At 37.8% G+C, this 25,859-nt stretch overlaps 1 protein-coding gene across 1 annotated transcript in view; it reads left to right on the top strand.

Moving 5' to 3' along the window:
* Positions 1 to 7,783: 7,783 nt before the first annotated feature.
* The window catches only part of grid2 (glutamate receptor, ionotropic, delta 2), a gene marked incomplete at both ends in the record, with an annotated part of 511,062 nt that continues 492,986 nt past the window's right edge, over positions 7,784 to 25,859 (top strand). Inside the window, one exon of the mRNA XM_079250826.1 lies at positions 7,784 to 7,871. Within this exon, the coding sequence (XP_079106952.1) occupies positions 7,784 to 7,871 (88 nt within the window). The remainder of the gene's footprint in view (positions 7,872 to 25,859) is intronic.

The following is a 25,859-nucleotide window of genomic DNA, read 5'->3' as shown; positions in this document are numbered from 1 at the left end:
AAAGTGGAAAAACATTCAAGCGAGTTACCACAATTCCCAGCAATGGTCCTCATAGGAACTATCTAAAAAAATAGAGTTAACAATAGTTTGGTTTTTTTTTTTTTTTTAATGCCTCTACAACTTAAGTTTGCAGAGTTACAGCTGAACAAGCTATAAGACATCTGCACCATTGTCTTTTGCCTTTGGGACAGACGGTACGAAAGCAGAGATGTTTGACTATAATGTACAGCTCTGCATTTGGCACGGACCAAAAACACCTATGAGCAGATCAACAGAAGCTCTTTATAATTATTGAGTTGACCAGAAACGACTTTGCATACGAAAGTATTCTGCTCATATATGAAGCTATCAGAGAGCTAATGCTTTGCTAGAATAATTACCAAATGCAAAATGACTTAAAGAAAACAACCACTGTGAATTAAATGAACTGAAGCAAATTTTTATGAAGGCTGGAATAAAATTCCTCTACAAAATAAGACTGATGTCATATAACAAACCAGTCACTTCTTCAAGGTATTGCTGGTAGCTGATTGTAAGGATTGGGTGCCTTCGTATATAATTACACTTGAAAGGCTTTTATCTGCACAACGAGTTTGGTCAATATGAGGCTCCAGGCTAGGATCTACTTCTTTCTCAGTTTTTCATGTGCTTTCAATCTTTCAATCTTTGCCTGCCAGTGCCCATCACAACAGAATCTACTCCCCACCCCAGTCCTCCCCATCCTACACTTTAACTATATCTTCTTGGTTTAGGGGAATAAAAAAAGATAAAGGGCTTGCAGTTTATGCCTCTTGTCAGAATGCTTAAAGGAAGCAGGCATGATAAGCAAGGTAATATATTTGCAATTAAAAAAAGGTAAAAAAAAAAAAAGAAAAAAAAGTGAGTTATCAAGGTTTTACCCAGAAGTTTGTATATACAAATTATACAGACTCATTTAAAAAAAAAAATAAAATAAAAACACACATGCAATGTTTGATTGTTTTTATCTTCACCAAAACACACTTTTTCTTACCCATTGAGAATACCCCAAAATCCAATATAAGTAAAGAAAGATAAAGAGAAAACACTTTTGCCCTTTTCACCTTTGGTTTGTTCCTTTTCATTGGCTCTTGTGACTTCTTTGCCCTTTCTGTTTGTACTACCACCTTTAGATTGGGAAAACTACTTTTAAAACACTGTTTAACTCCAGCTATTGTATTTGTGATGTGTGATCTCTGCACCACACTTCAGTGGCTGGGAATAAGGTTCTGTTTGGGAGATTTGTGCCATGTCACTTTGGTGCGGGTCAGATTAGATTGTCTGCTGATGCTCACAGATAGACCCCCCTGCCACATGAAACAGTCATTGGCATCAACAGCTGAGTGGGTGGACAGATGTAGCAGCACTAAAATGTTTTTTTTTTTTTTTTTTTTTTTAAATATATGAATAAAATGTGTCTCTTATTATGAGGAGAACAGTGCTTGTTCATTGAATTTAGTGTATTCCCAGGATGGGCAGTAGCTACTAGAGGGCTTCATATTGTGGTAATGTGCTCGTGTGAGGTTCAATTAAGAATCATCAAGCACAGTACAATTATCAAAGATGAGTCTGTAATGGCTTTTGCAAGTAACAAATAGGTATTTGATTTGCCCTTAAACAAAGCAAACCAGTGTTTTCTGTTCTTTAAAAAGGGATATTTGCCATAGGTTAGCATTAGCCTTTGATATTTGAAACAGCTTTAAAAAAAAGAAAAGTGTCGTTTTGTCTTTGTTTATACATTCAAATTTCCACTTCTATGTGAAAAAATAAGTTATCTCTACAGGTTGTGGTCTTTTTAAGTCAATGTTAGATGGCTTAATGTCTGTCTGGTCTTTTGTTTAGACGCTAAGCTACTAACATGCAAACACGCAGATGCACTCAGAGAGTGATAGTCATGATAGATTTAGCTTCTGACACAATAATGTTGGCTTTTCCTGCCCTGTCATTTAATGGCTTCAGGGGCATATTTAATGGCATTAAGCATTGTTGCCTTATACAATCTGCAAAAAAAAAAGAAAAAAAGAGTTGATATCACATACATGAGCATATTCACATGAAAATACAGACCTCCATCTACTTGTAACACCCCCATACTCCACCCCCGAAGACAGACAATGTCCTTGAGAGCTTGTGCAAGCCGCAGGTTTGCATACTAATCAGCCACCCAGCTCACACCTGAATTACTCTTTCTATCACAGAGGCATAAGTGCATTCTTGTCTGCTTTCCCCTATGAGTGTGTATGTGGGCCTTTTTAGGTTTGTAAGCTCATAGGCAGATAAAATCTCACTTACACTTACAGCCCTAAACACCTCCAAGGTGACTCCTCTATTAGCTTGCACAAATAAAGGGCAACAGTCATTTAGGAACAAAGCAAGAGCTTACAAGCGTTCAAAGTACTTTGTTCTCACAATTACATATGTTCTTTCTGTCATTTGTATTTAAGTTCAGGATAACAGAAAATGCATCAGGAAAGGTAAAATACAAAACATTTTATTGCATTGGTTGTTTTAACATCTGATAATGGGTCATTCTATGAAAACAAATCTCATCCAGCTTACTAAAAATTTATTGTACTATATAGTTGCATTAAACCAGTAGTAGGTGGATATTTCATCAAGTAAGCATTTACACTCGAGTACAAGTAAATACACGTTTAAATGCTAAACCATTTGAATCCAGCATCTTGGAACTTTACTATACTCCAGTCACTTGGCAGATGCTTTTATCAATAGTGACCTACATGTGAAAAGTGATCAATTGACCTTGCATGTCTTGTGGGTGGGGGAAAACTGGAATGCCCAAAGAGAACTCACATACACGGGTAAAACATGCAAACCCCACACAGAAAGGTCACTATACTGAAACTAGAGATCTTGCTGTGAGGCTGCAGTGCTAACTACGCCACAAGGCTGAATTAAAAGCAATTTAATGTTTTCCTTTTGATTTTAGCTTCAGTAAATCCATTTGATTGATAGATTTGAACCATTTTGGGTTAATAGAATAAGTGTGCAAGTGTTTGCACGCCCAAATTTTTAAGACAGACTATTGAATTTCATCAGTATAATGAATTAAAAAAAATGCTTCAGGACATTAAACCTGACAATAAAGTAATTTGTATAACTGTGCAGAAAGGCCTTGCACAAAATGTGTTCCTCTGAACTCTTTACTTGTTGTTTTCCTTTCGGCTTTTTCCCCTCAAATGGTCGCCACAAAAAATCATTGGCTTCCAGCTAGTGAGCCGGTACAGCACGTTTTATGCTGAATGCCCTCTCTGATGCAACCCTCTGCATTTATCCGGGCTTGGGACTGTCCTCAGAGAACACTTGTATCCCCCTTGGGGATTCAGCGTAGAGGAGCAGGACTTGAGCCACAGCACAATCGGCTCTACCTTAACTAAGTTCAGTCTTATTAAAAAACATAAAGGAGCTCTGTTTTTTCTTCTTTTTTTTTTTGTTTGGTTTCAGTACTGTTTTCACTACCTAAAGAATATGCACTAACTCCTTCCTTCACCTCTTCATGCTCTAATGATGATTGAATACTATTAAATGTTATGAATTACTTCTGTACATCTGTAAATGAATTTTACTTAATAAGATTTCTTTGGTAGTTGAAGAATACTAAAATTCTATGGACAAATAATGCATTGTGTCAGTGTCACAACATATTTGATCTAAGCTGATAGCCAACGTGGATCATTTCAGTTTGTCTGGTTGTTTGCAAAACCTTTGGTGTCTGTTAGCAAGAAAGAATCTGCTACATGTTTTTATACTGATCTGTATCAATTTTATATACAAAACATTGCACTCAGAAAGCACTTTAACATGGAAGATGTGCTCAGAGTGCTCTTCTTGGAAAAGCAACTGTAGGAAAAGAAACTGTTTCAACAGATTATTAGACCAGTGCTTTCCAAGAACTGAAAGTAAAATATCCTACAATTCCATTTTGGGATTTGTGAACTGGGATCAGTTTTGTGAACAATGAATGCTCTTGTTTGAAAAACAAACGGCAGATATGATGAATGTTTATTGCTAAGCTATGATTATCTATGATTACCATGAAAAAATGTTAACATTGCACTGAATCATGTCTATACAGTTAGACAATAAAAGCTCCATTTTCTTTTCCTCGTCAGTTTTGTTTGCATAACTGAAGTGAAAGCACACAAAACTGCTGAAAATGTACTAAAAATCAAAGGGTAAAATGTCCTTTTTAGTATTCAGACTTTTTTTTAGGTGCATTCAAAATTCTGGTCTGGCTCATTTTGTTTGCTTTGATTATCCTTGAGATCTTTCCAGAAGTTGACTGGAGGCCACCTGTGGCAAACTGGTGGACATTATTTATGAAACCATACACCTGTGTATACAAAGGTCCTGCATTTCAGGAAGTTATAAAGTCTGAGGATTTCCCTGGAGACTTTCGCTGTAAAACAGTAGAAAGCCATAGATGAGGGCAAGCTATGAGTGTTCCCTGGAGTATTATGGCCTGAGAGAAAAAACAGTTAGGAGAGAACTGAAGGTGGTAATTCATACTCTTACCATCCATTCTGACAAAGCTTGACAGGGTCTGTCGAGAGGAATGAATTAAACTGCCCAAACACGTGTGAAGAGATTGACTTAATCAAGAAGAATGTGAACTGAAACTGCTGCCACAAAAACTTAAAAATGGAAGAGCTTTCTATTTTTGCAAATTAGTATTTTGCATTTTATTTTCATAGTCTTACATCCATGTCTGACAGCATGTTTCTGCTCTGTCAAAGAGTTTCAGCATAAATTGATGAATAAAGCTGTGAATTTGATCATTTAAAAATTAAATTCACAAAAGGCCTGAAGACATGAAATGACTACACAGGATGCATGTTTTATGGCAGAATTGTCTTGTTTGTTTTGTCTCAATAGCCCCACTTTTTAGAATTTGTTTACAGTTATCAAGGCTAGCATGAGAAAACATCTCTCTGTGGGTGGTGTATCCCCCAGGGAAGTGTTAGTGTTGGCTCTGCAAAAGTGAACCATCACTGTTAAGGACTTGTCTTGTACAGAACTTATCTTAGTATTTGGATTAAAATCTGAGTTGTTTTTATTACATCAAGAATATATCTGTAGGAGAATTTTGTGAAAAGAAAGATCCAATCCTTTGCGCCTTATTACATCTGCTATATACAACACATGCACGTGTATTCATTAATGAGCTACAGCATGTATGCCTCCTTGTCAGGACCCAAACCATCCTTAGCTTCCAGGGTACCACAGATGGAGGGATTACAGTGAGAGATCAGACTTCATTCAACTCCACTGTCCACTGGCCATCTGGTGGAAGATGATTCTTTGTTGAAACACAAAAGCTGTCTTTTGTGTGGATGTAATCACAACAGAAATAGTCAAGTCAGTACTTTCTCTTGAGTGGATGGCAGCCAATTTTTTTTTTCATATCCTAAATTATTTAGTTTACTTCGGAGTTTACAGTAAAAGTAATTTTTTTTCCACATTGAATTTGTTCTAACTAATTATTTGCTAAATTAATTAATAGGTAAATGATTTAATAAGTATTTCTCTCTGAGTTATTGTGGACTTAAAAATAGAAATTTCTTTTGAAACTTGAGTGTTCTTTTTTCAGTAAAAATGATTAAGATCGATCCATCCACTAAATGTGAAGAGGTGAAGGAGCAACAGTCGTTGAGCCCCTCCAGTCTCCTGTTTCCCAGCTACTCTCCTGCTCTCATGGATGACACAGAGGTGTTCCCAAACCAATGAAAAAATATAATCACTCCAGCGGGTCCTGGGTCTACCCTAAGGCCTCCTCCTGGGAAGACATGCCCAAAACATATCCACTGAGAGATGTCTGGAAGGCATCCTGACCAGATGCAGAAGAGCAGTGACTCTACTTTGTAATGTTGCTCCTGCCTATCTCCCAAAGGGTGAAGCATTGGATGAATCTAATTTTTGATGTTTGTTTCTGTGATCTCATTCTTTTGGTCACTACAACGTAGAACTGCTAAGTAAAGATTCAAATGTAGATCAAGGGGGTAAACTGACAGCTTTGCATTGCATTTACCTCCTTTGTTCATCACCATGACATCTACATCACCAGGGATGCTGCCCCAATCCACCTGTCTGTCTCAATTTCTGCTCTTCTTTTGTCCTTGGTCTGAGCACCTGTTAGTCTGGTTCATCTGTTAAGACACAGACTGCTCAAAACTAATTCACACAACCCCATGAAATAATATAACTTCAAATCATGCCCTAGAATGTGTTAGAATTAGAGATTGGGTGGGGGGGTTCAATGACAGCCTAAAGCCTCCAACCCTTCTAATCCCTAATCCAAGGTCTTGGGCAGATTAATAGAAACCCTGGGGACTCCAGCCCTTCAGGGTGACAGGGATGGATTGTTGATAACAAGAGTAATAGGTTAAGGGTATAAACAAAAATAAAAGGGGGAAACAAAAACATGCAGAGCGGAACTGATGACAGTAGAGAAACATTGAGTCACTGGTCAGAAAAGCAGTGACAGACTTCTTGTTGAAGAGGGGGTAGAAATCAAATTAGTAGTTGCCCAAAGAGCTCACCAACAGGGCTAATGTTTGCAGATTATCCCTCTCTTTTAAAAATCTGTCTGTTTTATTTCTGCTCTGCATCTCCCGCCCATCATCTCGCCTTCACCAAGGTAATTCCAGACAGTAGATGCGCGCCGCGGTTGGCAAGTCCTACTGCTCTTGCAGCCCGTTTCATTCTCACTCTCTCTTTCTCTCTCCTGGGTCTCCCCCCCCTCCCTCCTCCTCAACCCCTCCACCCGCCTCTCTCCCACACGGACGCAGCATACCTCGTCTTCACCAGCCACCGTGGAAGCTGGGGCTGACGCGAGAACCCGCATACGGAGTGCGGAGCGTGGATGTCGTGGCGCGCATTCTCGATTAATTTTTTCGTCCAGACTGGCTATTTTCTCCTTTCTTGATTTGGAAGGCAGTAGTGGCTTTTAGCTGTCTTTCCTTAAACATCTGAAATCCCTCTCCATCCCGCTCTTTCGCTGATTTCTACAGGAAGCTACTGACAATTTAGGAATATTGTGCCTCTTCGTGGCAATGCCATGTGACAAGGCTGTTCATCATTAGCTGTTTCTTTCTCCTCCACCAAAAGTCACCACTGGTGTCATCTATTTGCTTTGACTTCGGTGATATTCAAAGAGTAGCTCTGTAAAGGAAAGACATAAAAAAAGACCCTGGAGAAATGGAAGTTTTGGCCATTGGCTTGGTCCACTGAGGCTGCTGCTGCTGCTGGTGATTTGGCGATTGGTGCAGGGGGAGAAACTGCGTCGCCAGGTCTAACAGGCTGGGGATCTTGGGTCATTATAACACGACCTGCATTTCGAGACTGCAAGGAGGAGATCCCCCCCTCATGTTACCGAATGGCTACAGATTTATTCCCTTTTAAATGATTGGTCACATCGTGCAGCCCCTCAACTCGACTTAACGCGTCGGCGTTTGGATGCGGTTTGTTTTCACTGCAGATCAGCGTCTCTCTGCTCATTCAGAATATAATTTAATGTTACACGGAATTTCAACAGGATACCGGTGTCTGAATACCCAGGAATCCTTTCTTCAATTTGCTCAAACGCAAAGAGAACATATCAAGGCGGAGATTACCCGGGATTTCTTTGACCACCCTACATATGGACTAAAACAGAATCATCGTTTCTCAGGATTTTAACTCTGTTCGCCCTCACTCAGAGAGCTATAGTCCTTTTGCTATTTGGGAAGGGGCATCTCTTGACATAATGAAAGTTATATTGGCTATGTTGCTTGTTGCTGTTTTTTGGAGCCAGGAGTGGAAGTCGGTGCTCTCGGATTCAATCATCCATATCGGTAAGTTACTGCGCTTCTCCCTCCTCAAATCGCGGCCACAGCTTGACTGTCTGTGCGTGTCAGGAAACAGACGGGAGGCTTCATCCTTGATATGTGCTGCACTGCTTAAATCACAGCGCTGCCCGTCATTTTTTTTAAGCACTGTGGTATTAAGCAGACTTCTGTCTGTTGCATCATGGATTCACACGTCAAGCTTTCCAGGGTTTTAAGCAGCTATTTATTGGCAAAATAACGTGTTGTAGACTATATCCGACGCGTCAAATGGACATAATTTTAAATGAAGTTTGTCTTAAAGTTGGGTTTTTTTTTTTGTGAATAGCCTATCATTTGCAAAATAAGACTCGGTCGCTTCTTATCATTTTATTCGTGGTGATTAAAGAGCTGTCAATCCCTCCTTATTGATTATTAAACCCAGGTGATGCCATGTAAGAGGACTGGCTAATGCAGCATTTTCTTCGAATTAAATACAGCCCAACTGTGTGCGCAAAGGGTGCGCGAAAAACAGGTGGTTGGGACTGTCATGTTGCTCTGAATTGTCCTCATTGACATCAGTTTTATTCTTTTATACATTTTCTCAGAGCACAATGGCATTAGCTCCTTTTCCCGCGAGGTGCTGCAGTGCCAGGGGGAAAAAAAAAAAGAAAAAAGGTGTCCTATCGTCTTTTCTGTCTCCATCACCACTGGCATAGTGTGGCACTGTTGTGTTGAGTGTGATTTGGACATGGAGGAGCGTGCACTCGTTTGGTATAGTTGCACCTCGGGCTACAGGATGAGAGAGAGAGAGAGAGAGAGAGAGAGAGAGAGAGAGAGAGAGAGAGAAGCGTGCCTTGCAGGATGAGATGAGGGCGCGAGGTGGTGGTGGGAACACATAATCGCTGCACAACTCGGTGGCCTCGAACGGCTGATAGACCAGACGGAGAGAGAGAGAGAGAGCAGTGTGCAGGCGCGTGAGAGAAATTGACGAGCACACGCCCACGAACACGCACTTTCAACCACACGCGCACCTGATAAGCACCTGTCCGTGTTGAATTGTTTTTTGACCGCATTGCATGGTTAAGATCCCATCCAGATTTTAACTCTCACGTACGCTCTTAAACACACACATGCCACATTATGAACCAGCAACCTAATCCACCGCTTTGTGCTGCCAGAAAGGTCTGTTTGTAAATCAGCTGGCCAGGGTCAGAATAGATAAACCAATTTAGTGGCTACCTGAATGCAGTTTGCCAAAAGCTGCATCAGGTCGGATTCTTCTCTGGGCTGCAGGCCAAAATGATGCTTCAGATCCGAGTTACAACAGCAAATGAAAGAGATTTGGTCAAGTTGAAATCTAATTTGGAGATGAGAAGAAATGCCAGCAATGAACACTGTATTCCAGTCAAACTGAGCTGAAAGCAAATATTTGTGATAGGCTTAGTTATAAGGTTAAAAAAAGTCAATGCTTGTTTTCCTTTTTTTTAAAAAAAAAAAAAAAAAAAAAAAAGAAGTAATTTGTAAGCTTCTATAGAAATGTTGGTAGTAAATGTGAATGTCTTATGAGGTAGTGAGTCACACGTTCATAGAAACTTCATCCCACATGCCGGATTGTACTTAAGACTTTGGTCCTGGTCCTATTGGGTGGCAGTGTAATCCTCTGGTTAGACAGATCACCATGTGACTGGATGGTTTGATCACAGCAGCAGGCTTGTTGTCAGTAAGTATCTCCCAGCAAGACTGAAACTTTATCCCTTCACAGACTGCAAGGTCCCTTAGATAAGACATTGCATTGTGAGTAGGTCTTCATAAATTAGACAAGTGTATATGCCAACCAGGACTAATCTAATCTATGCTCTTTTTATTTTTTTTTTAAGTCATTTTTTTGTCTACACCTAAAACTATGTGTCGATATGCACATATATCATTGACATATTTGCCTTTTAAACCACTTAGAATATGTTTTCATGCTTGGTTTGGGTTAGATTTTATAACCCATAAACCTACTCTGCAGCATGACTGCTTAGAGTGGCCGTCTTCCAACTAGAAGGTCGGCGGTTCAGTCCCGAGTGCATCCACGTGTTGAAGTGTCCTTGGGCAAGATAATGAACCCCACACTGCTCCCAACATGCTCATCAGTGAGTGAATTTAGATAAACATCAACGCAGACTGTGTAAAGAATACATTTATCTAGTAAGTGCTGTATGAGTACCTGGGTGAATGTAATGCACTTTGTGCGAACTGGGAAAATAAAGAAAAGAAACAGTGGATCAAGAATCAATTTTAACATAACTCCTAACTGATCATTTTAAGAAGCCTTTAACATGATATAGGTAAAAACAAAGAAGACATATTGTACATTTACAGGGCTCGTAAAGTTTATATTTGTTTATTTACTGATGTCGGCAATGAATTTATTTACCAAAATACTAAAAATACAGCTATAATAGCAGAATACAGAAATATGTGGCCTTTAGAAAGGGCTTAGTGTTCAAATAAAAATATCTGTGCATGCCTGAACTGCTGTTACATAAGTCTGTAGCACAACAGTAAATGGGTGAAATTAGATTCCACAGACATGAGATTTACTCAAGCATCAGCTCTCATTTTACTTAAAGATTCCAGCAGAATCTTTCCAAATGTCATGCTTCTTCAGAGCAAACTTAGTGACATGTATAAGAAGGAAATACAAATGTTTTCCTTGACTTTGTACTAGAAACCAAATAACCAGTGCGTAAGTGGTATTCACTTTCAGCCTTTTAGGTTTGTGTATGGTTTTTGTCCTGTCTGAAACAATTCCTGGCAGACAACTCTTACAAAAACTCACGATACATGTTGGTGCATGCTGAAAGACTATGGATAGCTGCAGGTGGTCGGTCTTGCCAGTGGGATATCAGTTAATGTGACTTTTTCTCCTCTTTGTCTCCCCACCACCTTATTTCTAATCAATAGTTCATTTCCGAGCTAGCCGCAAGTACTTTTAATCGCAACAAAAGGTTATCACCCCCAAAACAATACTTTTCTTTTCTGCCTCTCAAACACACTGCCCCTCAAGTATCTCTGCTTAGGCTCACTTCTCCAGCAGACCTTGAAAAAGACTGAAGTAGGGTTAAAACCTACTAGATGCAAATACAGAAAATCAGAAATGGTCAACTTCCTTTACAAAATTACTTCAAAAAAGTTGTCAAAATTTAGCATTTCATAGTCTAAATTTTTTTCCCTCAAAGTTTTTTTTTTTTGCCTCACACAGCATCTTTAACCCTAAAATGCTGACCTCGTTCTCTCTTTGTATATGTGTTATATTGACTTACGAATGCATGTGAAAGTGGGAAAGCCCCCCCCCCCCCACACACACTCACACACACTCACACTCAGCAAGCGCATTGCATTGACATGTCAGAAGTAATCCCCTTTTAATCCCCTTGTTGCTGTTAAAGATGGAATGAGGAGAGTAGAAGGGGAGAGACAGACAAACGGTGGTGTGTATCAAAAGGAGAAAAGATGGAAGACAGAAAGACTTTGAGAAAGGCAGACTTCAAGCCATCATACCGTTTTAGCTTTCTAAACTGCAACCCTGTCACTGTGGGGAAGAGTTGCCATCATTTTGGTAATATTAACAGGAATGCCCAACAGACAGTTTCATCTTCTTCTGTCCAGGCATTAAATGTGATTGAACCACTGGGGAGCTAGCACCACTGCATTTCCCATCTCGCTCCTTCTTTCTTTCATTCTCCGTTGCTCTCCCCACTTTGTCTATCTAATGATCAGCATGCAGAGGGAATGGGGTGGAGGGGGATCCGCTTGCCTCTTGGCCCTCACTGCGCCATGTTCAGTATACCAATTGCTCTTTACGTTATGAAGACTGTTCATGTAGATTTTGCCTAAATGTGTTCAAGAGAAAAATGTGTGTGTGTGTATGTGTGTTTTATGATTTTAGATAGACAAATTGTGTTCTCACTATCGAGTCTCACTGTTTTAATCATCCTTTGGCTCATCATTCAGTATAAGTGAGGCTAAGATTCTTTGACTCATCTGAGTCTGGTTCAATCCGGTTAAAATGACCACTTGCTTGTGTTTAGTTGTTCCCATGCAGTGAGCTACAGCTTAACTTTGCCAGTTTGGCTGATCTGGTCCGGTGTTTGTGGATATTGTTTTAGTTAGGATAGGAGAGAATGCAGCCAGGACATTTTGTGCCACCTCAGTTTATCATATTCACACAAACCAAATAGTCAGATGTTGACATTATTATTTTTTTATTTTACCGTCTCTCATCTCTCTGTTACAGTAACTGAACTACTGCCTACGACATCAGAGTTCCATAGAGATCCGTTTGTTATAGTTTTGGTTGTTTTGTCCAGTGTTTAGTCTGTGTAATGCAATGCTTAACTCCTGTGGAAGCACAAACGGCAGTGAATGGTAGATGACATCAGTTTGGAATAAAAACAACTCGTCTTTATAACATAATCAATGACTAATTTATTACATTTTTAGGATCCGTATGAAAGAACATATCTGTAGGTGTAGTCTGACTTCATTTTAATAGTGATGGACAAAGCAATACTGTAAATTAGAAAAAAGAATAGTTATCATGATCCATCTTCTTTATGTAGAAAAGTCAATATTTCAATTTGGTTAGTTGATGAAAAAACACACACCTGTTGATACAGAGTGAAAATACGTTTGACAAACTGATGAAATCCACAGGAGTATTAAATTATTTAAAAAGAAAGGAAGAGAAGTAAAAAAAAAAAAAAAAAAAAAGTTACAAGGGAAATAGTTGGATCTAATAAGTTTGTGAAAAAAGAATTAGATGGGAGAAGTTAAATTACCAAAGATGCATAAATAAGAGGGGCGTGACCCACACTGTCCCATGTTTGGACAATTCTGGTATCTGGTATAAAGTCTTTCTGAACGTTACTCTATTAATAGCTTTTGTTGATTTTGTCTTTTATATCTGGCAATGCAGCCTCCTCTTCAAAATGACACATTTTGTTGTTGCTTGTACAAACTTATTTTAAGTTGTATTTATGCACAAGCTCAACAGGATGGAGGCCAAAGAATGTATGATATATGCTTTATATAATTATAAATCTGAGGCGCCACCAGTTTCCGGTCTATGCTATCACTGATCTTGAAGAGTTAGCATCTCACATTTCTTTGTGAATAACTACAAACAAGTGCTTTATGTTAATGTGAATTTCAAATGTTTAAACTGTGTCTCAGGTCTGTGCCTTTGTCTGCCATTTGAGACTGTTATGTGTCTTCTTGTAAAGACAGACAGCATCTCTGACATCCGTACCTGGCCACTGAGGCAAAACTCTTAACCAGGCCACAGGGATGGAGAGAAAGAGACTGTTCTGTGTGTTTCTGAGGTTGAGATGGACTGACAGGTAGCTGCAAGGAGAAGTTTTGTTTCTTGTCAGAGGTTGACTGCAAAGCAGGGATTGAGAGACAGGCAAGCCTCAGCTACGGTGCTTCGTTTCATGATGCAGGGAGGACAGACCCGATGTTCTTAGAAGGACTTGGACAACACAGGTGCTTGTTCCATGATGATTGTGTTGTGTGTTTATCCAGGTGGTGTGCGCCTGTCATCTTAAGATAAGATGTATCATTGTTCCCTTGATCAAATGTCACCTTTCTGTTTCTGGAGTCTGATTTATCTGTCCTCAAAGATGCAGTTTGTGCACATTACACTCATTTGAAAATACTAAAATGATTCAGTGATACTTTTCCACTCTTAAAAGTGATCTGAACTCCATTTTACTACTGATGATATATTTTGTTACTTGAGCTGCATAATTTTACAACAGTGCATGTAGAGTGTTTTATTTAAAAAAACAGATAGGACCAATTCAAATACAAAGAGATAAGAAAAGCCCAAATGCATAGAGCAAAGATGAATGTAGAGTAGTGCTATTTGTATGCTGGAAGTCTTTTGGAAGAGTGCTTAGTGCACAGTATCGTGCAGCATTATGAGCAGTGTGATGATGAGAGAAGTTTTGTGAGAAGGTCTCCTCTTTTCAGCCAGCGATTTTTAATGTTTATATTTTTTTATTTTTATAGCATGAACAACTTAGCTCTATGTCTCATTGTTGTTAGTTTCTATGTCTTGTGTTAATCCATTCTGTGCAGTAGCTTCCCTTGTCTTTAATATCGTTTTATCTATCTTTTTCTTCTTGTTTCCTTATTTTTCTTGTTCACACAAAAGCTGTATTGGGCCTCTAGCAATTTGCACTTTATCATTAGCTGTAGCTCCTCAATGGAGGCTCACACTCCACTCCTTCCCTACTGACCATTGCAACAAAAATATCAAGTATACTGGATTTTAATTTGAGGGCTGGGTCATGGCTTCTATCCTCTCAAATCATAGCTCTGAACATTTTACAAAAAGTAACTGAAGAGTATCATTTGAACCATCAACTTGTGTCAAATTTAACTATGGCCCTCAGCATTTGTCACTTCTAAAATCATGTTTACAATGTGTATGTAATGTTGATGTAATTTCAGTTGAGTGTGTGTATGTGCGCTTCCTTCCTCTTGTTAAATATTGTCAGTTTCATTGTTTTATTGTACTGTCCATACTTTATGAATATCTGTAGCACTTGTGCTGGGCTACCATTTGCAAAGTTCTGTGGACGCTGTTAGTGTTTTTGTGCTGTAATTGTACTCCTCCACAAGTGCCCCCCGCTGTTTGACTGTTTGCATTGTGATGAGGGTGTAGATGATAATGAATAGGCAAAGTAAAACTTCCTTTTTCATTTTATCTATCTGTTTCCTTTTCCCTCACCTTTACAGGTCCATATCTAACTACCCATTAAAGTCCATTGCTCTTCTGTCTGCTTCATTATACACCCTTACAATCTAATGTCTAATTTGCTGCCAGTGATTATAGAAACAGGCATTGGAACGAAGAGGTGTTAAACACTTTACTAATTGTTGTTACAGAATTGTAATGTGCTGTTTGTTTGTTTGTGTGCATGACACACTTGCCAACACATCTCTGTACTGCCTGCATGTGCCCATCTGGATCATAGCTTTCAATATAGTATTCCTTCAGGGCTTGAAAGAAAATCTTAAAAATGAGAGGAAGAGTTCTGCAAGCAATGAATTGCACATGGTTTACATTGTAGCCTCCAAAGCTTTTCCAGGAGGAATAAAACAACTTTTATTTTCCTTTTCTTTTTCTCCTTGGCTGGATTAAATTATGGGCTCTTGATCTCCTCTTGCAGTCAGAGGGGTGTCATCCTAGAGGACTGGAGAAAATGACCCTTTTGACCCGAAAGAGGAGGACGGCTTCGGGTGTATTAGTTTTCTCCCCCCCCCCCCCCCCCCCAGATAAACACACAATTCACATTTACCTCCAGATTTCTCTTTCAGGACCTCCTGCAGACCCCAAACCAGATGGTCTGAACAAAACCTCTAACACAGTTTACAGTCCCTTAGGTCAATAGATACGGAATGTCACATCGAACTAAGCAACTGGCTCTTGTCAAAATGACACCTTTACACCTCAAGATAAGACTCAACGGCGCCAGGAGAGAGACCCGGCAACTCTGCTTTGATCCTCCCCGAATATACATTCTGGGTGACAGATCCACCCCTCTCCCCACAGGAAGAAACTCCAGATGCACTTCTTTGTGTCTTCTTTAAATTTCCTTTCACTAACTGGTTTAATGTAGCCTACATGATTTTTGTTGATAGGTTTGACTGAAGTTTCCCTTTTTATTCATTCTCATATGTGATTTAAATCCTTGAACTGATCACACATCAGAATCAATCATGAACACTTCACTACATAATGTTGGTGATATCTTTCCAAGTTTGGAACCCCTGTTAAGCAAATTATAGGAATGGATAAGAATGTAACTCTCTTTCAGGATTCATCGGCTGAGGAAGACAAGTCATGCCAATGGATTAATCCACACTTGATAAGAAATATGTGAAATATACAACAATTGGGTTTCATGTGTAAAAGTATTACTATTGGTAAATGTTCCCTTTTCAAGCAAACAAAACATCTGCATGAGTCCCCAGAATGTTGATTGCCATGCTTAAAGCTAGGAAACAAAGTTAATAATTTGATTATCATGATCATGTTAATGAAATGGGAGAAAGGAACCAGGGCCCGCAGTGAAATAAGACCTGAATCACTCCTACCCTCTTGGTTAACAATCAAAGCTGACCTGATTGGGTAAGACTGACCAGCCTTCTGACTATTAGTGGTTTGTGATTGGTCAGGACCTAGGAGGAAGGGTCCAGTTAAATGGACCCGCGCTCTGGACTTAGCACTTCTTCTTCTTCTCTTCTTTTTGTTTGTCCTAGCTTGTTCTTCTGTCTCGGCCCTTGACTCTCGATCGCCGTGATTCTTGTACTTTGACTTAATTTCGTTGCCCTCTCGCAACTTTCCGCTGTACGCAGCTGTTTCTTTGTTCTCATAAGTTTACTCCATCTCTCTTCTTTTGTGCGCGTAAGATCTTAACGAGATAAGTTCGAACAGAAAAGGAATACTTGTTTTGAAGGCGAAACAAGCCTTGTTTAAGTTTACCCAGCGAACATTTTTATTTTTCCTTTTTGAGATCAGTAATTCACCAGAACCGCAGTTCCACTAATTTTTGCGTCTGTACAAGTACTGCCTACCCTCAGACAGTACGCGTGGAACACAACCTTTGGAATAATTTGAGTACGAGAAACACCGCCCTTGGTTCTGGGATTCTGCTGGACAGAGATCCCAACCCGTTCATCAGAGCAGCTCCAGACCTACTTCTCCCGACGCCAGAAGGTCCATTTCCCGGAGACTTGCAGTCCAGGACAGAACCACCCGGTCCGCCGGCTCCATCAACTGACCCAGCGGGAAAAAGTAGGATCTTCATAGCGCTTTGATATCACTTGTGGTGTTCAACAGTACATCAAATTTAACCAAAGTATAAATTTGAATTCTCATCCAAACACTAAGTATAATTTTAACAAAGATTTAAGTGAAATAACGATACCGATTTAATTGCTTCAATTCCAACCAGTTCCTTTCTGCCCCATTTCATTCAATTCATTTTTACCTCTCATTATTACTGTCATAAATGAAAATCCCTGTAAACAAATTCACTTGACCATCTCACCAATAACCTCTCCATCATTGCTCATTTTCACTGCTGTATGTTTACCATCATTGTAATAAATATGTATAATCAATTCATCCGTTCTTGTCATAATTTCTGAATGTACAATTTCTGGTTCATTCGTTCTGAGAATTTACTACTTTAAGTGAGACTGTGTTTATTGAATTAAGTATATTTCAGGTTTTTCTCATCCTCCTGAATCTTAAGTTAAGTAAAAGTGATGAGTGGTGCTCCGAGGTAATTAAAATTTAATAAGTAGTAATTGATAGAGGCATAGTTTTACTACAACATTTTGAAAATACTCTCATCTGTGTACTTACATTCCCACCCACATTTATAATTAAAGATTATCATATATTACAGTCATGTTTAAATGCATATTGACAACTACTTATCTGACATATTTCACAAATGTCTGGGAAAGGCATTTCCCAGACATTTGTGTCTGAGGAGACTTGATATAAATCAGCGATACACATACTTTTTTTTATATATCCGTTAGTAAAATGGGCAACTGGTTCCAAAATCAAAACGCTGCAACAGGTTTCCATGCCCCATTTATAAAAGACTGCTTAATCCTTGATTCCTCACTGACCTCTGACTGCCCTGCATGGTGTACAATACCCAGGTTAAACTCTTAGACATTGTGGAATGCATTTGTTGCATGTTAAATGTAATTAAAAACATAAAATACCATAATTTTTATGTCTGTGCATGCATCTTCTAAAATGCATGTAATGCTACCTTTAAAATTTGGTTTTTTTAATTTAATTTAATTTTTTATTTTCCAAGCAGAGTGTGGGATACTCTTGCCATTCCTGCTAGTATTACATTTATATCAAGTTATTGAAGCTCACGCGGGTTTTTTAAATATATTCACTATGATTTCAATGTTATGACTTTTGACTTCAAAGCAACATTTTCAACAGTTAAATAATTAACTGAAAGTCTTAAAAAGATAAGAATATTATATCAGACTGTCAGAGATACAGTTTTACTGTTCATCAGATTCAGCTGTATTTCTTGCACGAGTTACCACATATCTAGCATATCTTGACAAACACAGTGTAGCCTGCATCTTGCTGCATATGCTATGAGGAACTGATGAAATGAAATGCCAGGATGAGCTATGAGAAAAAGTTGCATGAGATGGATAAGACAATAACAGTTAGAAACAGTGATTGAGGATCAACAGCGCTCGGCTAGCCAACCAGAGAGCATGCGTTTCCCCTATTCTGGAAAATCAATCGAAAGTGAATACAATTGAATGCAATGTTCAGTAATCTAGTTCACTGTCATTGAAAATCACTGTGGCCTAAACATGTGCAGTCAAATTACCCCAGTATTCGAAATGACCATTGTATAGTGCAGTGGAGACATGGCAAGCAGTGTCATCTACTGGCTGATGGGGATGTTGGATAGAATAGAATAACATTCTCTGGCATCAATGAACTAAATGAGGACAAAAGGTAAAGGGTAATATCTAAAATGTGTTTAAACCATGAGTATTTATTTGTGACCAAAAGTTGTGTATGTAAAACCCTAAGGAAGACAATTACATTTTATGTGATTCATAACTGCTAAGTTGGATTTAAAAACATCGATAACTCAAATGTAGATATAGTATTCAAAAGAAAAATACATGCTTTACTTGTACTGGTGAAAATGTTTTTGAAGATGGGGGTTGCATATAGTTTGCAGTTTAGCAATTACTGTGTATTGTAATATCCCAACTTCCCTGAAGATGAATGTGATCAATCCCATTCACTTCCCACGTGGGTGTATAGAGTGCAGACTACATGGAGGATATTTGTGTGCCTAAAAAAATGAAAGTAACTCTGGCAATACATATATTAACTGGAAAGCAAATAAACATGCATTTTTGTTACATTTAGGTTTTGTATGCTTCACAGGGATAAGAACTTCACCTTGTGTTAAATTCATTGCTGCAGAAGTATAACTGATGGTTAAAAAGTTCTCCAATGTATGATTCTCTATGTGTACAACAGTTGTATGCAGATTGACACATGGAACTTTGCATTAACATATATCCTGAGGCTAAAATGCCCCCTCAGAAGTGATTTATGCAGACACTGCATGCAGAGTAAACAACATTAGTGTTGGATTGACAGTAAGAACAAAATGTTAGAATTGGCTGTGTTCTTCAGCACAAAAATCTGTGTCATGGGTCAATGTGAATCAATTCAATTTACAGCTTAAGTGGTTTTCCATCTCAAAATGTAATCTGTTGCTTATATTTTAAATGTTAGTCATGTTAAGATTTTACATAATGATACTTAGAGTAAATTTGTAGCTCTTGTTGCATATATAATTTGAAATCTTCAAGTGCTTTTTTCTTTGGTTATGTTGTGATTATGATGACTTACACATTCAGGTTTTTACTTAGTATGATTAAAAAAAAACTCAATTATTATTTACGACGATAAATGCCACTGGGACCACTTACAATGAGGCTTGCATATTGATTATGGCGGCATTTTTTGTGCTGATCACACACTCACTGTAGTAGTTACAGCATCCATATTAAAGAGGTCTGAGGTCTGTAGGTAACTCCTGGGGGATGTTTTGTTGTTTGTTGGCACTATCCAAAGAAATAGCATTGTAGACATAGTTTTGAACATTGCTTGGTATCATAGGAAATGTTTTTGTTATTGTCTCCACTCCTTCTGAAACAAGAACAGTCATTTTTGATGATATATTCCAAATGTATCCTACAGTACACACCAAATTTCTTTCATGTGACATTACTATTCATTTTTCAGTCATAAAAACAAGTTTCCCCTGCTACTTCAGGGCAATAACTTCCAAAGAAAGGTCTTACAAACAGTCAATCACAGCCAGTACTTAGTGCACTTTGTGTTCTGTTATTGAGAAAACCCCACTTGAACCTGTCAGGTTGCAGAAAGCCCCCTGGGCTCTCTGTCTTTTACCCAGCCTTTCAGCTTTTTACTTGTTTTTCCTTTTCCTTTACTTTGTCTGTCTTTCCTCTCTGCACCCTCTTGTGCCCACCGATGTACTTTTCCTCCTTTAAAGTACAAGATTCACACCCTTTTCTTTTTATAAAACTTGAATTAATTTTTCTTATTTTTTTAGTGCTCTGTTTTGTGTTCTCTGTAAATAATTGAAATGTATTAAATGGTCATCTTGACAAATTCATGGTGGGCTATCAGAAAATCCTTCAGTATCTTAGCTGCACTCATTTCTGCATGTCGAGGAAAAAGTCTGAACCAGGTATAAAATTAGTAAATAAATCATCTAAGTAGTTGCTGCATGGGCTGCACAAAGTACAACAGTAAATGGTTACCATCATGATTGAACATATAGTTTGTTAAAAAGGCTGTCGCAGACAACAATGAGGCATAGATACTTTAGGATGTGGTAAATGCTTTGAAGTAAGTTTTTTGCTTGTTGCAGTTTTTCTGTTTTCATATCATAGAAGATCTTTTTTTTTATGGCCAAATATTTTAAACTGTTCTCTGTTTAGTAATTTTGCTCACAATTTGGTCATGGCTCAAAGAGCCAGACCACTGAGGAATTCACAGTAGGCTTGAGTATCATTACTAAAGTCCTGAACTAAATTTAGTAACAACACAATTTTCTTTAATGTTAAAGACATTTGTCAATAATGTTTTATAAAACACTGAACCTGTTTTAGGTGACAAAACAAAATCAGCTAGAGGAATAAGATCATTATAATAATCTGATATGACACATACATGCATTTTTGAAATATTAAAATAAAGATTTGCTGCCACAATAGGGAGTAGGCCAACATCATCAGAAAAGAAAACATATAATAAAACAGTCTCCAAATGTAATGAATTGATGTTTGAAAAATTAATTTTGAATCAATCCAAGTAAATCTATTTAATTTTTAAAACAGCACAGTCTTAATTCATATTAATAAGTGAGGTCCAATTGTGGTGCTGTCATTATACATCTTGCTAGTTGCCCATCTAAATTTCAATTTTGCTTATCCCAGACATGTTATTGTACAGAGGTCTCCAACTTGGTCCGACGAGGTCTGCATTCCAGCAGGTTTTCCATATATCTGTTCTCCAACACAGCTGATTCACATTATTGTTTGTGTAGAACCTGAGAGGCTGTTAGATCTGTTTAATTTGATTCAGGTGTGTTGAAGCAGAAATACATGGAAAACCTGCTGGATTGCGGACCTGGTAGGATCGAGTTGGAGACCTGTACTTTAGTACATGTCATAAAAAGTGTTTAATATGAACTTTAAAGCTGGATTATGTAAGATTTTCAATATTTTCAAAATGAATTAACTAAAAAAATAACTACAACTACAATCATAATTAGATAGTTTTTTCTAAACATGTAGGTTCCAGTCTGTTCATATTTGATGTGTTATTAAATTACAAGTTTAATTAATGACAAAGACCCTTCTTAAATGTTTACCTACCATTAAAAAAAAAATGCTTTTTGTCACTTGTCATTAATTAAACTTGTAATTTAATAGCGCATCAAATATGGACAGACTGGAACCTACATGTTCAAAAAACTTTCTAATTATGATTTTAGTTATTTATTTTAATTAATTTATTTAGAAAATATTGAAAATCTTACATACTCCATTTTTAAAGAGGGAAAGATTTTGTATGGTAATTTCAGAATGTCTTTTGGCTCTGTGAAATTCATGTTAAGTGGTCCAAGACTATTTTATTACCACCACTATACATGGCAAAATCAGTTGCCAGACTTTTTTCCTCTGTTGTTTCACTGTGGTGGAGTCCTTATCTGCTTTTAAGAGCAAACTAAAAATTCAAGTGTTCAAGGAGCATTTCTGCACTAAGTTTAACTCTTCTATGGAGTTGAAGAACTTCGTTCTGTTTTTTGCAACAGTTCAACACCGAATGAGCTGATCCCAAGATGATGATTGCGGATTAATTATTCCTTGTATTCTAACAAAGAGACTATTGCAGGGAAGGAAGGGAATAAACAATTGCACTGCCTCCAGCACTACATGTAAACACCTGTGTCCAACTGGACTCGCAGCAGCCACCCTCATCTATGATGTCTCTTATTGTTAGATTTCTTGCTTGTGATGTTCTCACATCCAGATGTAAGTTGCTTTGGAGAAAAGTGTCTGCTAAATGACTGTAAAATAGAATATTCCCATTAATTCCAATAAAAAAACAAAAAATTTCTGTCACTATGGTTTTTATCTGCAGTTAGACTCAGATTCTGTGTCTGTATCTTTCAGATTCTGGAACAATGTAGTCAAGATAAAGCTTCTTAAAATTTGAGAAATGTAGGAAAAGGTCTTTTGAAGTACTGTTTAAATTATTGTATTATTTATTACTTCAATTTGCTGAATGCTAATAATATATTTCCTTCTGATTACCCTACACAGACTAGGTCATTGCAGATACATTTAATTATTCATTTATAATTCCTTTTATTTTCCATATATCTTTGCTCTCTGAGATGTAAAGGGATGCTGTTATGGAGGGGATATGTAACCTTGTCTGTGTATTTATAGCTTCAAGAACATTTACGCTCTGTGTAAAAGTCTACACTAATACTGCATCTTGGGTACTATCATGTAAGTCATGATGCGCTGTTCGGAAGAGCAGAATTTGAATCCCTTTATTTGCTTACTCACTTGACCGTTCACTGCACATCATAGTATAAGTGAGTGTGTTTCTCTGTGTTTGTTCTTTCGTACCATTATTCACTTGACTGAAAATATCTCTTTACAGTATTAAATAAAAAAAAAATTAGAACTGGGTACTGTTAATCCTTATGCAAATGTCTTATTCAATTACAGTGTGGTCCTGAGCATAAGTCTCGTAGCTAAATCTTAAAAAGTTAAGCTGAAAATCCTCTTTAGTCTGAAGGTCCCAACACTAATCGTCAGGATATTGTTGTTTTTGGTCTTATTAATTCTGACTGATTTCCGGTGACCTGTGAGTGTGTTTGTGTGTGTAGGAGAGAATATGAGTGGGCGTCTTTTCTGTGTATGGCTATAAATGCTTGTGAGGAGAGGTCACTCTGATTTGTTTTCCCTTACCAATTTGTCTGTCCATCACACAAAAAAGAGGAGGGTGGGGGTAAACTGCCTGGACATACACACAGACCTGATCTTGCACACACACACTCACATTTAAGGGAGTTAGGAGAGCTTAAAACAGGACATGCACAATAGGACGGTGCCGTAATTCAGGAAAGGTTTAGTGGTGAGAGAGAAAGCTGGAGAGGATTACTTTGTATCAAGGCTATAGAGCAGCAAACCCAAAAGTCGACAACAAAATAGAGATGTGTAATGAAATGCATGTTCACATTATCGAGATTTTGCTCATGGTCATATGCAGCCATGCATGGGTCGTTTTGTGTAGACTTTCATGGATTTGTGCTTTTGCATTTCAAGGCATGTGAGAGCTGGATTACTCTGCATTATGTCCACAGCTTTCCTGCTGAAGTGTAACATTAAGAGCAATATATGCTATAAAGAAATATGCTACAAGAAGGCTTTGCACAGTATGATGGCAACATCATATTATTCACTTTTAGCAATGATTTTTAAGGAAAGAATGCATCTCATGTCCTAACTGTTTGTCTATTATTTCAAACCAAAACAATAAAAGTCATTGGTGAAATGTCACATGGTTTCAACTGGAAATGTGCTGCCAGTGTTCTCTGTAAACCTGAATTTATTGATAAATATATCAAATATTACATGCAGTCAGTGTTGGACTAAGGTTGTCACCTGTTAATGCACATGTGCATAAATCTTAACAGACATCCCACTACTATCATGGACTGTCCTGTTCTGCTGTGTAGTTCAGCAAAAAAAACAAACAAACAAACAAACAAAAAAAACTGCCTTCTCATGATCCTTCCACTTTTTTAATGATGAATTGGACGTTCCCTAAACCAGTTTCAATAGTTTATGAAGAGGTGGCTAAAGTTGGTCCTCGAGGACTGTCCTTCAGATTTTCCATAAATCCCTGTTCCAACACACCGGTCTCTCATTAAATAAATCCAGCAGCTACTTATTGCGAGCTTAAAGATAATCATCCATGTTGTATTTTCCAATTAGGAAGCTTGTACCTGTTGTCTTTTAAATCCAGGTAGTGACTTTTTTTTGTCTTTGACAAGGCAGTGTATAATAACAGGCAGTTATATTCTTTCATCTCACTGTATTTGCCGAGGGTTATATATTCTGGACAGCCATCCAAAACCAGCAAATTACTGTGCAGTCAAACCAAATCAGGCCTGTGTGCTTGCGCTCATTCTATGTGTGGACACTGTGAGCAATATCTCAGTGTGCAATGCTGAGTACAGCTTGCCTTAAGTTATAGTTTGCTTGTATGCTCATAAAGCCTGCGTATGTGACTATATGCAGCTTTTGAAGGGGGATGTGATGTGCAATTGGTCATTCTTTTTAAATCAGTCATCACATAGTTTGTATTCCTGAAATGATGAAGGGCAGTATATGGAGGATGTGGTGTCATAGTGAATCACACTGGTAATTAAACTAATTAATTTTCTTCCACAGAAAATGTCACAAAATAAAATGCTATTGGCTTCACTTTTTCTTGTGTGTGGTGCATTATTGTGATAAAAAGAACCAGATAAGGAGATACTCACATCTGAGGAAACCTTGCTGAGGAAACCTCAGCTCTTCCAATGAAAGAACTCACTGGGCATTGGATAATTTATGGTCCTGAATTGGGGAATTTAAAGGATTTAGGAATGACTCTAAGAAATGTTTTGCTCTTTCATCTTAACCACAAATTTTTCATTGAAATAATTAATGCCATGTAAACTTAAAGCTAACTATACTGCTTCAAGGGAGAAAAGACAGGAAAAAAACTGATCTAATTTAAAGTCGTTTGCCCACAGGCACTGGACAGCAAACATTGTCCAGACCTTTTTCTCTGTATCTAACAAAGATTTGTTTAACTAAATACATTCCAGATGTTTCTTTAGGACCACTGAAAAAAGTTTAGTATTTTTTTTTATAAATGTTAGCTAATGTTTATCTGTATAACCATACTTTTATTCGATGATTTGCATTACATGATTGATAACTATGAGATTGGAAATTAGATAATTTATTTCCCCAATTTACAGTACATTCTATGGATTAGACCTGGAAAGACTTTCTTTGTCTGGGATATAAGTGGCAAAAACAAAACAAAACAAAACAAAAAAAAAAACAACTTATCTTTTTATTACTTTATCTTTAAATTTACATTTGTTCAATTTTTCAAATGATTTTTGAAAGTAAAAAAAACAGTTGGAGAGTGTGCACACCTCAGAAACAAGGATACATTAAAAACTTGCATTACTGCGGTACTCTTTGGACCGACTTAAATAGCCATTGTCTATGTAGTGGAGGGACAAAAGGAGACATTAAGAACATTTTAGTGGCAGCTGCCTTTGCATATAGCAGCACATCTGTATAGATAGTTTTTATTGAATAGTCTGTAAACTGTGAGGGGAAAAGAAAGATTTTTGCCTTGACATCCAAATATAGAAGATGATATGCACTTTTCTTTCCCCAAGGAGCAGCAGCGTGTTTGTGCTTTGGCCTTAAGACATGTGGTCAGATGTTTCTGGTTCATGCACATGTTTTTTTTAAGTTGTAATGCAGCAGATACAGACTGTAATGCAAGTCTGTTGAACCCCTTTGGCAGTATAAGACTGGAATAGTTGAGTAAATACTCTTTAAAAACCACTGTCTCATATCAGTGAGGACACCTGCTGCCTTGAGGCTTGACATCATAGCAGCATTTTAACTTAGATCCCCCTTTTTAAGGTAAAAATGAATGTATTTTAGAAGCTACATTTTAAGCAACACAAAGTGGATTTGTGGGTTTCATAATCATATGTAAAAATTATTTGATTAAGA

This window comes from Telmatherina bonti (genome assembly GCF_933228915.1).
Source record: "Telmatherina bonti genome assembly, chromosome: 13".
Taxonomy (NCBI): domain Eukaryota; kingdom Metazoa; phylum Chordata; class Actinopteri; order Atheriniformes; family Telmatherinidae; genus Telmatherina; species Telmatherina bonti.
The sequence above is the reverse complement of the archived record's forward strand: the minus strand, read 5'-3'. Positions and strand labels throughout refer to the sequence as shown.